Source organism: Tursiops truncatus, chromosome 12 (assembly GCF_011762595.2).
Source record: "Tursiops truncatus isolate mTurTru1 chromosome 12, mTurTru1.mat.Y, whole genome shotgun sequence".
Lineage (NCBI taxonomy): Eukaryota > Metazoa > Chordata > Mammalia > Artiodactyla > Delphinidae > Tursiops > Tursiops truncatus.
The window spans coordinates 59,508,820-59,521,881 of record NC_047045.1 but is presented as its reverse complement, the minus strand read 5'-3'; the positions used below and the strand labels follow the sequence as shown (position 1 = coordinate 59,521,881).

The 13,062-nt window shown below is 38.5% G+C and overlaps 1 protein-coding gene across 8 annotated transcripts in view; it reads left to right on the top strand.

Moving 5' to 3' along the window:
• The window catches only part of SLC18B1 (solute carrier family 18 member B1), a 45,351-nt gene that overhangs the window by 8,249 nt on the left and 24,040 nt on the right, over positions 1 to 13,062 (top strand). For 2 of the 8 annotated variants that reach the window (XM_033867746.2, XM_033867745.2), the window contains one exon: positions 10,930 to 11,069. The exons of 2 other annotated variants lie outside the window; for them this stretch is intronic. In XM_033867746.2, coding sequence (XP_033723637.1) covers positions 11,028 to 11,069 — 42 coding nt within the window. In that variant the 5' untranslated portion in view covers positions 10,930 to 11,027. Of the gene's footprint in view, positions 1 to 9,524; positions 10,643 to 10,929; positions 11,070 to 13,062 lie in introns of those variants that run through there. 4 more of the 8 variants (XM_033867742.2, XM_033867740.2, XM_033867744.2 and 1 more) reach the window with 4 other exon arrangements.

The window sequence follows — 13,062 nt, the reverse complement described above, 5'->3', positions numbered from 1 at the left end:
ATCCATCCACGTCTCTACAAATGACAATTTTGTTCCATTTTATGGCTGAGTAATATTCCATTGTATATATGTACCACATCTTCTTTATCCATTCGTCTGTCAATGGACATTTAGGTTGCTTCCATGACCTGGCTATTGTGGATAGTGCTGCAGTGAACATTGGGGTGCATGTGTCTTTTTGAATTATGGTTTTCTCAGGGTATATGCCCAGGAGTGGGATTCCTGGGTCATATGGTAATTCTGTTTTTAGTTTTCTAAGGAACCTCCATACTGTTCTCCATAGTGACTGTATCAATTTACATTCCCACCAACAGTGCAAGAGGGTTCCCTTTTCTCCACACCCTCTAGATTTTCTGATGATGCCCATTCTAACTGGTGTGAGGTGATACCTCATTGTAGTTTTGATTTGAATTTCTCTAATAATTAGTGATGTTGAGCAGCTTTTCATGTGCTTCTTGGCCATCTGTATGTTTTCTTTGGAGAAATGTCTATTTAGGTCTGCCCATTTTTGGATTGGGTTGTTTGTTTCTTTAATATTGAGCTGCATGAACTGTTTATATATTTTGGAGATTAATCCTTTGTCCGTTGATTCGTTTGCAAATATTTTCTCCCATTCTGAGGGTTCTCTTTTCACCTTGTTTGTAATTTCCTTTGCTTTGCAAAAGCTTTTAAGTTTCATTAGGTCCCATTTGTTTATTTTTGTTTTTATTTCCATTGCTCTAGGAGGTAGATCAAAAAAGATCTTGCTGTGATTTATGTCAAAGAATGTTCTTCCTATGGTTTCCTCTAAGAGTTTCATAGTGTCCGGTCTTACATTTAGGTCTCTAATCTACTTTGAGTTTATTTTTGTGTATGGTGTTAGGGAATGTTCTAATTTCATTCTTTTACATGTAGCTGTCCAGTTTTCCCAGCACCACTTATTGAAGAGACTGTCTTTTCTCCATTGTATATCCTTGCCTCTTTTGTCATAGATTACTTGACCATAGGTGCGTGGGTTTATCTCTGGGCTTTCTATCCTGTTCCATTGATCTATACTTCTGGTTTTGTGCCAGTACCATATTGTCATGATTACTGTAGCTTTGTAGTATAGTCTGAAGTCAGGGAGTCTGATTCCTCTAGCTCCATTTTTTTCCCTCAAGACTGCTTTGGCTATTCGGGGTCTTTTGTGCCTCTATACAAATGTTAAGATATTTTGTTCTAGTTCTGTAAAAAATGCCATTGGTAATTTGATAGGGATTGCATTGACTCTGTAGATTGCTTTGGGTAGTATAGTCATTTTCACAATATTGATTCTTCCAATCCAAGAACACGGTATATCTCTCCATCTGCTGGTATCATCTTTAATTTCTTTCATCAGTGTCTTATAGTTTTCTGCATACAGGTCTTTTGTCTCCCTAGGTAGGTTTATTCCTAGCTATTTTATTCTTTTTGTTGCAATGGTAAATGGGAGTGTTTCCTTAATTTCTCTTTCAGATTTTTTATTATTAGTGTATAGGAATGCAAGAGATATCTGTGCATTAATTTTGTATCCTGCAACTTTACCAAATTCATTGATTAGCTCTGGTAGTTTTCTGGCTTCTTTAGGATTCTCTGTGTATAGTATCATGTTATCTGCAAACAGTGAGAGCTGTACTTCTTCTTTTCTGATTTGGATTCCTTTTATTTCTTTTTCTTCTCTGATTGCTGTGTCTAAACCTTCCAAAACTATGTTGAATAATAGTGGTGAGAGTGGGCAACCTTATCTTGTTCCTGATCTTAGTGGAAATGGTTTCAGGTTTTCTCCATTGAGAATGATGTTGGCTGTGGATTTGTCATATATGGCCTTTATTATATTGAGGTAGGTTCCCTCTATGCCTACTTTCTGGAGAGCTTTTATCATAAGTGGGTGTGGAATTTTTTCAAAAACTTCTCTGCATCTATTGAGATTATCAAATAGTTTTTATCCTTCAATTTGTTAATATGGTGTATCACATTGATTGATTTGCGTATATTGAAGAATCCTTGCATCCCTGGGATAAATCCTACTTGATCATGGTGTATGATCCTTTTAATGTGTTGTTGGATTCTGTCTGCTAGTATTTTGTTGAGGATTTTTACATCTATACTCCTCAGTGATATTCGTTTGTAATTTTCTTTTTTTTTGTAGTATCCTTATCATGTTTTGGTATCAGGGTGATGGTGACCTCATAGAATGAGTTTGGGAGTGTTCCTTCCTCTGCAGTTTTTTGGAAGAGTTTGAGAAGGATCGATGTTAGCCCTTCTCTACATGTTTGATGGAATTCGCCTATGAAGCCATCTGGTCCTGGGTGTTTGTTTGTTGGAAGATTTTTAATCACAGTTTCAATTTCATTACTTGTGATTGGTCTGTTCATATTCCCTATTTCTTCCTTGTTCAGTCTTGGAAGGTTATATCTTTCTAAGAATTTGTCCATTTCTTCCAGGTTGTCCATTTTATTGGCATAGAATTGCTTGTAGTAGTCTCTTTGGATGCTTTGTATTTCTGCGGTGTCCGCAGTAACTTCTCCTTTTTCACTTCTAATCTTACTGATTTGAGTCCTTTCCCTCTTTTTCTTGTTGAGTCTGGCTAAAGGTTTATCAATTTTGTTTGTCTTCTCAAAGAACCAGCTTTTAGTTTTATTGATCTTTGCTATTGTTTTCTTTGTTTCTATTTCATTTATGTCTGCTCTGATCTTTATGATTTCTTTCCTTCTGCTAACTTTGGGTTTTGTTTGTTCTTCTTTCTCTAGTTCCTTTAGGTGTAAGGTTATATTGTTTATTTCAGATTTTTCTTGTTTCTTGAGGTAGGCTTGTATTGCTATAAACTTCCCTCTTAGAACTGCTTTTGCTCCATCCCATAGGTTTGGATTGTCATGTTTTCTTTGTCATTTGTCTCTAGGTATTTTTTTATTTACTTTTTGATTTCTTCAGTGATCTCTTGGTTATTTAGTAACATATTGTTTAGCCTCCATATGTTTGTGTTTTTTACACTTTTTTCCCTGTAATTGATTTCTAATCTCATAGCGTTGTGGTCAGAACAGATGCTTGATATGATTTCAATTTTCCTAAATTTACTGAGGCTTTGTTTGTGACCCAAGATGTGTTCTATCCTGGAGAATGTTCCGTGTGCACTTGAAAAGAAAGTGTAATCTGCTGGTTTTGGATGGAATGTCCTATAAATATCAATTAAATCTATCTGGTCTATTGTGTCATTTAAAGCTTGTGTTTCCTTATTAATTTTCTGTCTGGATGATCTGTCCATTGGTGTAAGTGAGGTGTTAAAGTCCCCCACTATTATTGTGTTACTGTCGATTTCCTCTTTTATAGCTGTTAGCATTTGCCTTGTGTATTGAGGTGCTCCTATGTTGGGTGCATATATATTTATAATTGTAACCTTTTTTATTTTAAAGTCTATTTTATCTGATATGACTATTGCTACTCCAGCTTTCTTTTGATTTCCATTTGCATGGAATATCTTTTTCCATCCTCTCACTTTCAGTCTGTATGTGTCCCTAGGTCTGAAGTGGGTCTCTTGTAGACAGCATATATATGGGTCTTGTTTTTGTATCCTTTCAATGAGCCTGTCTTTTGGTTGGAGCATTTAATCCATTCACATTTAAGGTAATTATCAATATGTATGTTTCTATAACCATTTTCTTAATAATTATAGGTTTGTTTTGCAGGTCCTTTTCTTCTCTTGTGTTTCTCACTTAGAGAAGTTCCTTTAGCATTTGTTGTAGAGGTGGTTTGGTGGTGCAGAATTCTCTTAGCTTTTGCTTCTGTGTAAAGCTTTTGATTTCTCCATCGAATCTGAATGAGATCCTTGCCGGGTAGAGTAATCTTGGTTGTAGGTTCTTCCCTTTCATCACCTTAAGTATATTGTGCCACTCCCTTCTGGCTTGTAGAGTTTCTGCTGAGAAATCAGCTGTTAACCCTATGGGAGTTCCCTTGTATGTTGTCATTTGTCCCTTGTTGCTTTTAATACTTTTTCTTTGTCTTTAATTTTTGTCAATTTGATTACTATGTGTCTCGGCATGTTTATCCTTGGGTTTATCCTGCCAGGGACTCTCTGCACTTCCTGGACTTGGGTGGCTATTTCCTTTCCCATGTTAGGGAAGTTTTTCACTATAATCTCTTCAAATATTTTCTCGGGTCCTTTCTCTCTCTTTTCTCCTTCTGGGACCCCTCTAATGCAAATCTTGTTGCATTTAATGTTGTCCCAGAGGTCTCTTAGGCTGTCTTCATTTCTTTTCATTCTTTTTTCTTTATTCTGTTCCGCAGCAGTGAATTCCACCGTTCTGTCTTCCAGATCACTTATCCATTCTTCTGCCTCAGTTATTCTGCTATTGATTCTTTCTAGTGTATTTTTCATTTCAGTTATTGTATTGTTCATCTCTGTTTGTTTGTTCTTTAATTCTTCTAGGTCTTTGTTAAACATTTTTTGCATCTTCTCGATCTTTGCCTCCATTCTTTTTCCGAGGTCCTGGATCATCTTCACTATCATTATTCTGAATTCTTTTTCTGGAAGATTGCGTATCTCCACTTCATTTAGTTGTTTTTCTGGGTTTTTATCTTGTTCCTTCACTCTGACCTAATAACTTTTATAAAATACTACATCCAACAACAGTAGAATATTATTATTTTTAAGTGCACATGATACGGTTTACAAAGATGGATGCATGCCATGCTATAAGACAACTTTCAATAAATTTTAAGAGATTGAAATTTCCAGGATAGAAATATTCCACAATAAAATTAAATCAGAAATCAATAATATAAAGATATCTGGAAAATCCCCCAATAATTGAAAATTAGAAACACACTTCTTATTAATCCATGGGAAAAATAAATAAATAAGGAAAATTAGAAAATATTTCAAATTATATGATAATTTGCAGGATGTAGTGCATAGAGAGAAATTTAAAACCTTTTGTGCTAATATTAGAAAAGAAGAAAGGGCTAACATCAATGATATGTTTCTAAAGTATAAAAAATAAGGGCAAAATAAGTCAAAAGAAAGTGAAAGCAGTGGTTTCGCTGGTGAATTCTATCAGACATTTAAGGAAAAAATAACACTAATCTCATACAAACTCATCCAGAAAATATTGGGAGTAGGCAAAACTTCCATCTTGTTTTACAAGTCCAGGATTACTATGATACCAAAACCTGACAAAAGAAAAGAAAATTACAAGACAACATTACTCATAAGCATAGGTAAAAAATCCTTATCCAATTTAGCAAATTGAACCCACCTTATATAAAAAAGATAATACTGTATGTCCTAAATTGGGTTTATCCCAAGAATGCAAGGTTGGATTAACAGTAGAAAATTGATCAGTTTATCATATCAGAAAAATAAATAAGAAAAATTATTTACAATAAATTCAAAAGACACTTCTGATAAAAATCCAACACCAATTCATGTTAATGTCCCTCAATACATTAGAAATATGAGAATTTCCTCAATCTGATAAAATGTACATATGAAAAATCGACAGCTAGCCTCATACTTAATGGTAGAAGACCTAGTGTTTTCTTCCTAAGATTGGGAACAAAGTGAGTATCTCCATTCTCAACCCTTCTATTCAACATTTTCCTGGTAATCCTAGTCAGTGCAATAAAGTAAGTGAAAAATGAAAGCATACACTTCAGAAAGGAAGAAGTAAAACTCATTCATATATGACATGATTATGCAGAAAATCTAAAAGAATCTATAAAACAACTGTTTGAACTAATGAGGAAATTTAGCAAGATTGCAGGATACAAAATTAATATAAAAATTAATTTACTTTTATATATAATCAACAAGTGATTGGAAAAGTTAATGTCAAAAAAATCCATTTTAATAACTTCTAAAACCAAAATATTTAGGAATAACTTGACGTGAGGCATGTCATAGATACCTCTACAATGATAACTGCAAAACATTTCTGAAAGAAATTAAAGAAGATTGATGTCAGTGGAGAGATATATCACGTTCATGAATAAAAAAACAATATTAATTGGATGTCAGTTCTCTCTAAATTGATCTATAGAGTCAACAAAATCCCAATAAGAATCCCCCCCAGGTTTTTTTGGAGAAATTGAGAGCTGATTCTAACATTTCTATTGAAATTCAAAGGACCCAGAATATTTAGACTGCTCTTGAAAAAGAGCAAAGTTGGAGAATTTTCACTCCCTGACTTCAAACATACCAGATTTTGACACGTGATGGAAGCAAGTAAGTGGAAGCAGATGGCCTCACCTGAAATCCCCCCGGTGCAGGGAGGGCAGCATTCCAGGGGAGTAGGGATGAGATTCTGACTGTAGTGTCTGGTGCCTACCTCCAGCAGTGCTGACGCAGTCTGGGTACTGGGCCGCTCCTGTGCTGTGATTTTAGGCACGTAGCCTCTAAGTGGTGTGCATAATCCTCCTGATAACCCTGTGCCTTACCTAATAACCTGTGATACATTCAGTGTCTGCTTAAATGAGCAAAAGTTGTTTCTTTTAATAGCAACAGGGAACCCTGATTGCTACAAATGCTAGGAAGAAAAATAAAGAAGGATTAAGGGACAAAGGGTTATGGTGTCCCTTAATCCTTCTTTATTTTTCTTCCTAGCATTTGTAGCAATCAGGGTTCCCTGTTGCTATTAAAAGAAACAACTTTTGCTCATTTAAGCAGAAAATGAAGGGTGGGATTGGGAGGGTGGGAGGGAGACACAAGGGGGAGGGGATATGGGGATATATGTATGTATATGAATAGCTGATTCACTTTGTTATACAGCAGAAACTAACACACATTGTAAAGCAGTTATACTATAATAAAGATGTTAAAAAAAAAGGTTATGGGTCTGTGTTTTGATATGGGGTAAGAATGAACTCTGAGGAAGTGACATTTAAACAGAGACGATATTATTCCATTTTAGTTTGTAAAGAAAAAATGTTTCACATGTGTATATATGTCTACATGAACATATAAAAATATGAATAGGTGATTGTGGTAGGCTGATAATTGATCCCAAAGATATGTCCATATCCTAATCCCTGCAAGTTATAAATGTTACCTTATTTGGAAAAAAGGGTGATTAAGTTAAAGATCTTGAGATGAAGAGATCATTTTGGATTTTGGCTCAGTGAAATTGATGTTGAACTGCTGGCCTGCAGAACTGCAGCTTATTTTAAGCTCCAAATTTGTGGTTATTTGTTATAGCAGCCACAGAAGACGAATGAGATAATATTTTCGACCGTAACACTAAGGATCTGGAAGGAGGATGGGAAAGAGAGGTTAGATGTGAGAGGAAGATAGGAGTATGAATATGTGTACCACAAAATCTTATTGTAAATTAAAAGTAGATGGATGTGGGCTTTCCTGGTGGCGCAGTGGTTGAGAGTCCGTCTGCCGATGCAGGGGATGCGGGTTCGTGCCCCGGTCCAGGAGGATCCCACATGCCACGGAGCGGCTGGGCCCGTGAGCCACGGCCGCTGAGCATGCGCGTCCGGAGCCTGTGCTCCGCAACGGGAGGGGCCACAGCAGTGAGAGGCCCGCATACCGCAAAAAAAAAAAAAAGTAGATGGATGCAAAACAAGAACATGCATTTTATTAAAATATATAAAAACAAAAAATTTGTATTAAACATGCAAGAAGGATTGCTGATGGGGAGGGAATGGGAATGAGGATAGAGGGAAATACATGACAACAGAAATGAAAAATTCAGTTGAAGGATTGGAACATAAAGTTAAGGAAACTTCCAATAAGATGAAGCAAAGAGAGAAAGAGATGAAAAGTAGAAGAGAAAAAGAGTAATAAGTAAGAGGACCCAATAGTCTAGCGACCCAATAGCTACATAAAGAGCAATCCAGAAAGAGAGAGAAAAAAAAGGGGGGTGTAGTCATCAAAGAAGTAATTCAAAAAAATTCTCCTCTATAACTTGATGTTAGACTGGAGCGAGAATGCAGAATAAAATAAGATTGGGGAAACAGGCAGGGATTAGATCATAAAGATTCTGGAGGCTGCTTCAAGGAAACTTTGCTAGAGCTAATCCTGTTTAGAATGGCTCTAAAACCTCTTCTAACCTGCCTGCTCACCCAGGAATTTTTACATAATCTTCAAGACCCACTGTAACATCACTTCCTCAGGAAGCCAGCCTGGACTCATTTAGCCAAAGTAAACAGTTCTTCCAATATGTTTCTCTTATAGAACTCATTGCATTATAATAAATTGTTAATCAGTGTCTGTTTTATCTGCTAGAAGGAGGTATGTATGCTTAGGGGCAGAGGCTGGATGGGGCTCACTTATCTTTGAACTTGCAATGCTTGGCACTAGGTAGTAACTCAATGGTCTTGAGTTACTTTATTTCACCTTGGCCCCAAATTAAGAATTTCCCAGTCTTCAAACATTAACCCTTCCCAAATAGTAAATAAGTTGAAGATAAGTGAAGCCTCTTATTTTTTTGTGCCAGAAAATTGTGAGGGTGAGAGTAACATAGCAGCCGTCATGTTCGAGTGCCAAGCCCTTCACATAGTTTATCACCAGTGCTCACAGCCATCTTACAAGATAGGCATTATAATCCCAGTCACACAGATGGAGAAACTGACCTGTGGTCCAAAGTCACATACAGCTAGTACAGTCATCCCTTGGTATCAGAGGGTATCGGTTCCCCAGTGCATATGCTCAAGTCCCTTATACAAAATGGCATAGAATTTGCATATATCTTACAGCACACCCTTCCATTTGCTTTAAATCATTTCTAGATTACTTATAATACCCAATACAGTGTAAACGATGTATAAATAGTTGTAAAGAGAATTTAAATGATATGTAAATCGTTGCTACTGCTTGGCAAATTCAAATTTTGTTTTTTGGAAATTTCCAAAAAAATTAAAAAATATATTTTCAGTCCCCTCCCTCCTTGGTTGAATTCGAGAAATGCAGAAGCAGGATACAGAGGGCCGACTAGTGCCTTGAACTGAACCTCAAGCCTCTGCCTCAGGGGGGATACTCCCAGCCACTCCGCCATGCGTCTTCAGCATTCCTGCAAATATTTTTCTAATCCGGGTACTTCACATCAGTTAATTCATTGCCATGTTACTAATGTCTGGCTTCAGTGATTACAAACACCACATCGTTTACCCACTACGAAAAATAACACACTTTAAATAAAAAATCTGGGCTGCTCTTGCCTTCTGAGACGGACTGCATTCTGCCTATGGAATGTGTATCTCTCTAAATAAACTTGCTTTCACTTAAAAAAAAAAAGGGGTCGTTATGAACCTAATTTTCTAATTCACATTTGTGTTTTTAAGTTTAGGTGTTCCCTATCTTTTCTGTGTCTACCTAGCTTCCTTTCTTACTCTTAGTATTCCTAAATTTTACTCATTTTAAGGTAGGGGGTTCAACTATATGAAATATAGACTCATCCTTTTTTTTTTTTTTTTTTCCTCTCATACAGAGAGAAAAAGTACAGCACATCCTAAGTGGTGGACATAAACAGCCTATGCCTTAAAAAAAAATTCCTTGCTCCGCCCTCCGCCCGCCCTCGCCCCCCCTCCCGGAGCACCTCCCTATCCTCTAGGGCCGCGTGGAACTCCCGGGGGCGCTTCCCGTAGGGAATCTGGGATGCCTGGGCCCGGCTGAGCAATCGCCGCCCGCCTTTCCGCTCGTTCAAGGTCGAGTCCGAGGGTGCGGGCTTGGACCCGGGAGCTGCGGCGCAGGAGTCCGCGCACTGCCCATGGACTCGTCGGGGGACCCCGAAGGCCCACGCCCCCCAGGAGGTTACAGAGAGCAGCGAGGCCGGATGTACCTCTGTGGCTTGGGTCGTGTCTCTTTAACAGCAATTCAATTAGCTTTAGCGTGCTTTGTTTGCGAGAGATTCGAAAAGGAGGGGCCTGGCAGTGGGGCTCGGGTCAGCGTGTTTTTTCTCTCTGGAAAGGGTTAAAGTTTGCGCACTGGGGTGGTGCGGATGTGGCCTCTAATGACTTTCTCTCTGTAGCTCTACTTTTAAGTACTATGTGTTTAAGAATGCATTCAAATAAGTGTGCCTGTTCGACAAACGAAAACGAGCCCCACTGTTGTCCCTCTCGCCCCTTTAACTTTCTCTCAGTTCCCTTCCTCATCCACTACCAAAATTTTTAAGTCTTAAGACTTCCTCCTGTTGCACAGATTTCTTTTTCTAGACAACAATGGCAACCTCTGAAAAAATAGAGCAATTCAAATATACTTTTCTTACTTAAATTTCTTTTATCTCAAAACCATTTAATTTAAAAATAGCAAATAGATTTACTGGATGTTTGGAACTGAGTAAATGACCTCGTGTCTTTAAATTAAATGGAAATTTAGCCCTGGGAATAAGTATTAAATTAATTGATGCAGAAGACCTGTAATTATTGTAAAACACTGATTTACAGATTCATGGCACTTGTCTTTCCAGGAGCTGCCATTGTAAGTATTAATTCTCCAGTTGAATGATTTAGCTTATTTTCTCCTACTTACACTTCACTTGACTTCAATAGTACCCTCTTAATAAACCGCTAACATGACATGCTTAAAATGTGATTGAGTCCATGTAGCATATGAAGCTAGTAACTTGAGAAAGCACACTATACTTCAGAGAACAGTACTCTGGAGAGCACCCTGTGGCCTCATCCTTCTTGAAGGAATCTATTAAAGGTGAAAGAAATAGACCTTATGGTGAAGGCAAAACAAAGCAGATGGTTTGATAAATTGTGCACTGAAATCCTAATAGGGAATAGTATGTAAATGAAAGTGATATATTTTGAAAATTGCAGTGATATACAGGGATTGTGTTACATTTGATCAAATGTGCTGTATTCAAAATAGCCCTTAGCTCAGCAAATGTTAACTTGAGTTTATTTCTGTGCACAGAAGTGACATTTCTGTACTTTGATCCGTAGCCCCAATTACATGTCTGTAATTACAGCATGTTTGCCTTCAAGGTGATGGCCCTCCAGGAGGTGCAAGGGAGACATCCAGGCAGCTTTCAAGAGAACAGATTTTTGTACTGATATCAGCAGCTTCCATTAACTTAGGTTCCATGATGTGCTATTCTATCCTTGGACCTTTTTTCCCCAAAGAGGTAAGACATTTTTATATCCTTATGAACTATTAGTGCTTTTAAAAAGCCTTTGAAATATTTCATTTGGGGGATGTAAAAATCTGCATATGGCAAAGACGATGTATAGAACTTCAGCCAACAGAAGACTTCTTAGAGAATATTTGATACCAGAAAAAAAAAATTCAGTAAAAATAACATCATCTTGGGAAGTAATTCACCTAAGTATAATTGACCTTCTGAGGATTACTTTGCTTACCATGTAGTCTGATTCATGTGTTTGGTTTCTGCAACTGAAAAAAAAAAAAAAAAGGAAGTGCACTGAATAACTGAGATTTTAACGTTATTGCAAAAGATCTACGTGAAGACAGTGTTTCCTGGAGTTTGGGTTTATTAATATTTTGGAATTAGGAAGGCATGGTCCACTAAATACCCTTTTCTGACTTGAATTTCGTATGGAATGTAGTGGCAGTGTTTGTGCCAAGGAGGAATTCTGATTAGTATTGATTAGGTCCTTCTAATCATAGTGTTTTATGTGGTGTTAGGGTCTATGGATAATGGCACAGACTCGAAGGAATAACCCCTAGAGAATCCACCTGGAATCTGGAGGTTGGTGAGGTATAGTATGGAAGGAATGGTACTGACTTGTCTGAGTGGAGATAACCTGCCCATGTGTTTTGCTTCATGCTCTTTGCCAAAGCCTCATGATGCACGGTCCCCTCCCAGTCCTCTGACTTCTTTGATAACATGTGGTCCTTCCTTCTGTGTGCTACAAAAGACGAGAAACATGGCTTCTCTGCTAAAGGAGCAGTACAGCTCTGTAGCCATAAGTGCTTTTTAGTTTTCAGTGTACTTTCCCACACATTATCCCATTTGGTTTCCATAGCAACTCCATAAGATAGGCAGAATAGCCAGAATCTCATAATGTTGCAAATGAAGAAACAGATTCCGAGGTTAAGTGACTGGCCCAGTTCAATTCCGTTTACTGAATGGGAATGGGAGGTTTAACGACTTCCCACCCTAGAGTGTGCTAGGCGTTGGATGTGTTAGGGCTGGAAAAAAGATGAGGAAAATGTCCCTCTCTCGTCTGTCCATTGGGAGTGAAAAAGTATGACAACAAAAAGTTGCAGAGGGGCTTTCCTGGTGGCGCAGTGGTTGAGAGTCCGCCTGCTGATGCAGGGGACACGGGTTCGTGCCCTGGTCCGGGAGGATCCCACGTGCTGCGGGGCGGCTGGGCCGGTGAGCCATGACCGCTGAGCCTGCGCATCCGGAGCCTGTGCTCCGCAACGGGAGAGGCCACAACAGTGAGAGGCCCGCATACCGCAAAAAAAAAAAAAAGTTGCAGAGTATTAGGATCTCCTTGAAGAGGATGTCCAAAATGTTAGGAGGCTCTAGGGAAGGGAATGGTTAATTTTGCCACGGGAGAGGCTGGCTGGTGTGGAAGGGAGGGAGAGAAGGAGTAATACTGAAAGGGGCTTGGCGGCATAACCCTAAGATGAGTCAAAGAGGTGTTCTAGGTTAGAAACCCGCAGGGGATAGTCACGAGATTAGCAAAGTAAATAGCGTGTTCTTAGGGAAGCACGGACGAAGGTGGGGCTTAGGCCTGGGGTTCAGTTAGGTCCGATGGGAGCAGAGGATCTGAGAAGGCAGGTTGGTGCTCGAATGCAAGGGTCCTTCCATGTAGGCCAAAGATGTAGTCAGTAAGAAGTCATCAGAGGTGCTTGGGCAAGACAGAGTAAGTAGACTGAGTAGATACCGGTTTTGGAAAAAAATAGTGATGGATGGAGCCTGTAGAATTACGATGGAGAAGAACGGGAGTAAGTGGGCCATCAAGTTAGAAGGGTATTTCCCTGTTCAGCTGGAACTCAGCAAGGGCACCTAGTGTTAGATTCCTCTTAGTGGAGTACAGACAAAGGAAAAGGAGGCTGTTGCTGTGTGCCTTTTTTGTTTTTTCTTTCTCAAAGTTTTTGATTTAGTTTATTGCGTCCAAGAGGCAGGGGAGAGAGCACTCTAACTT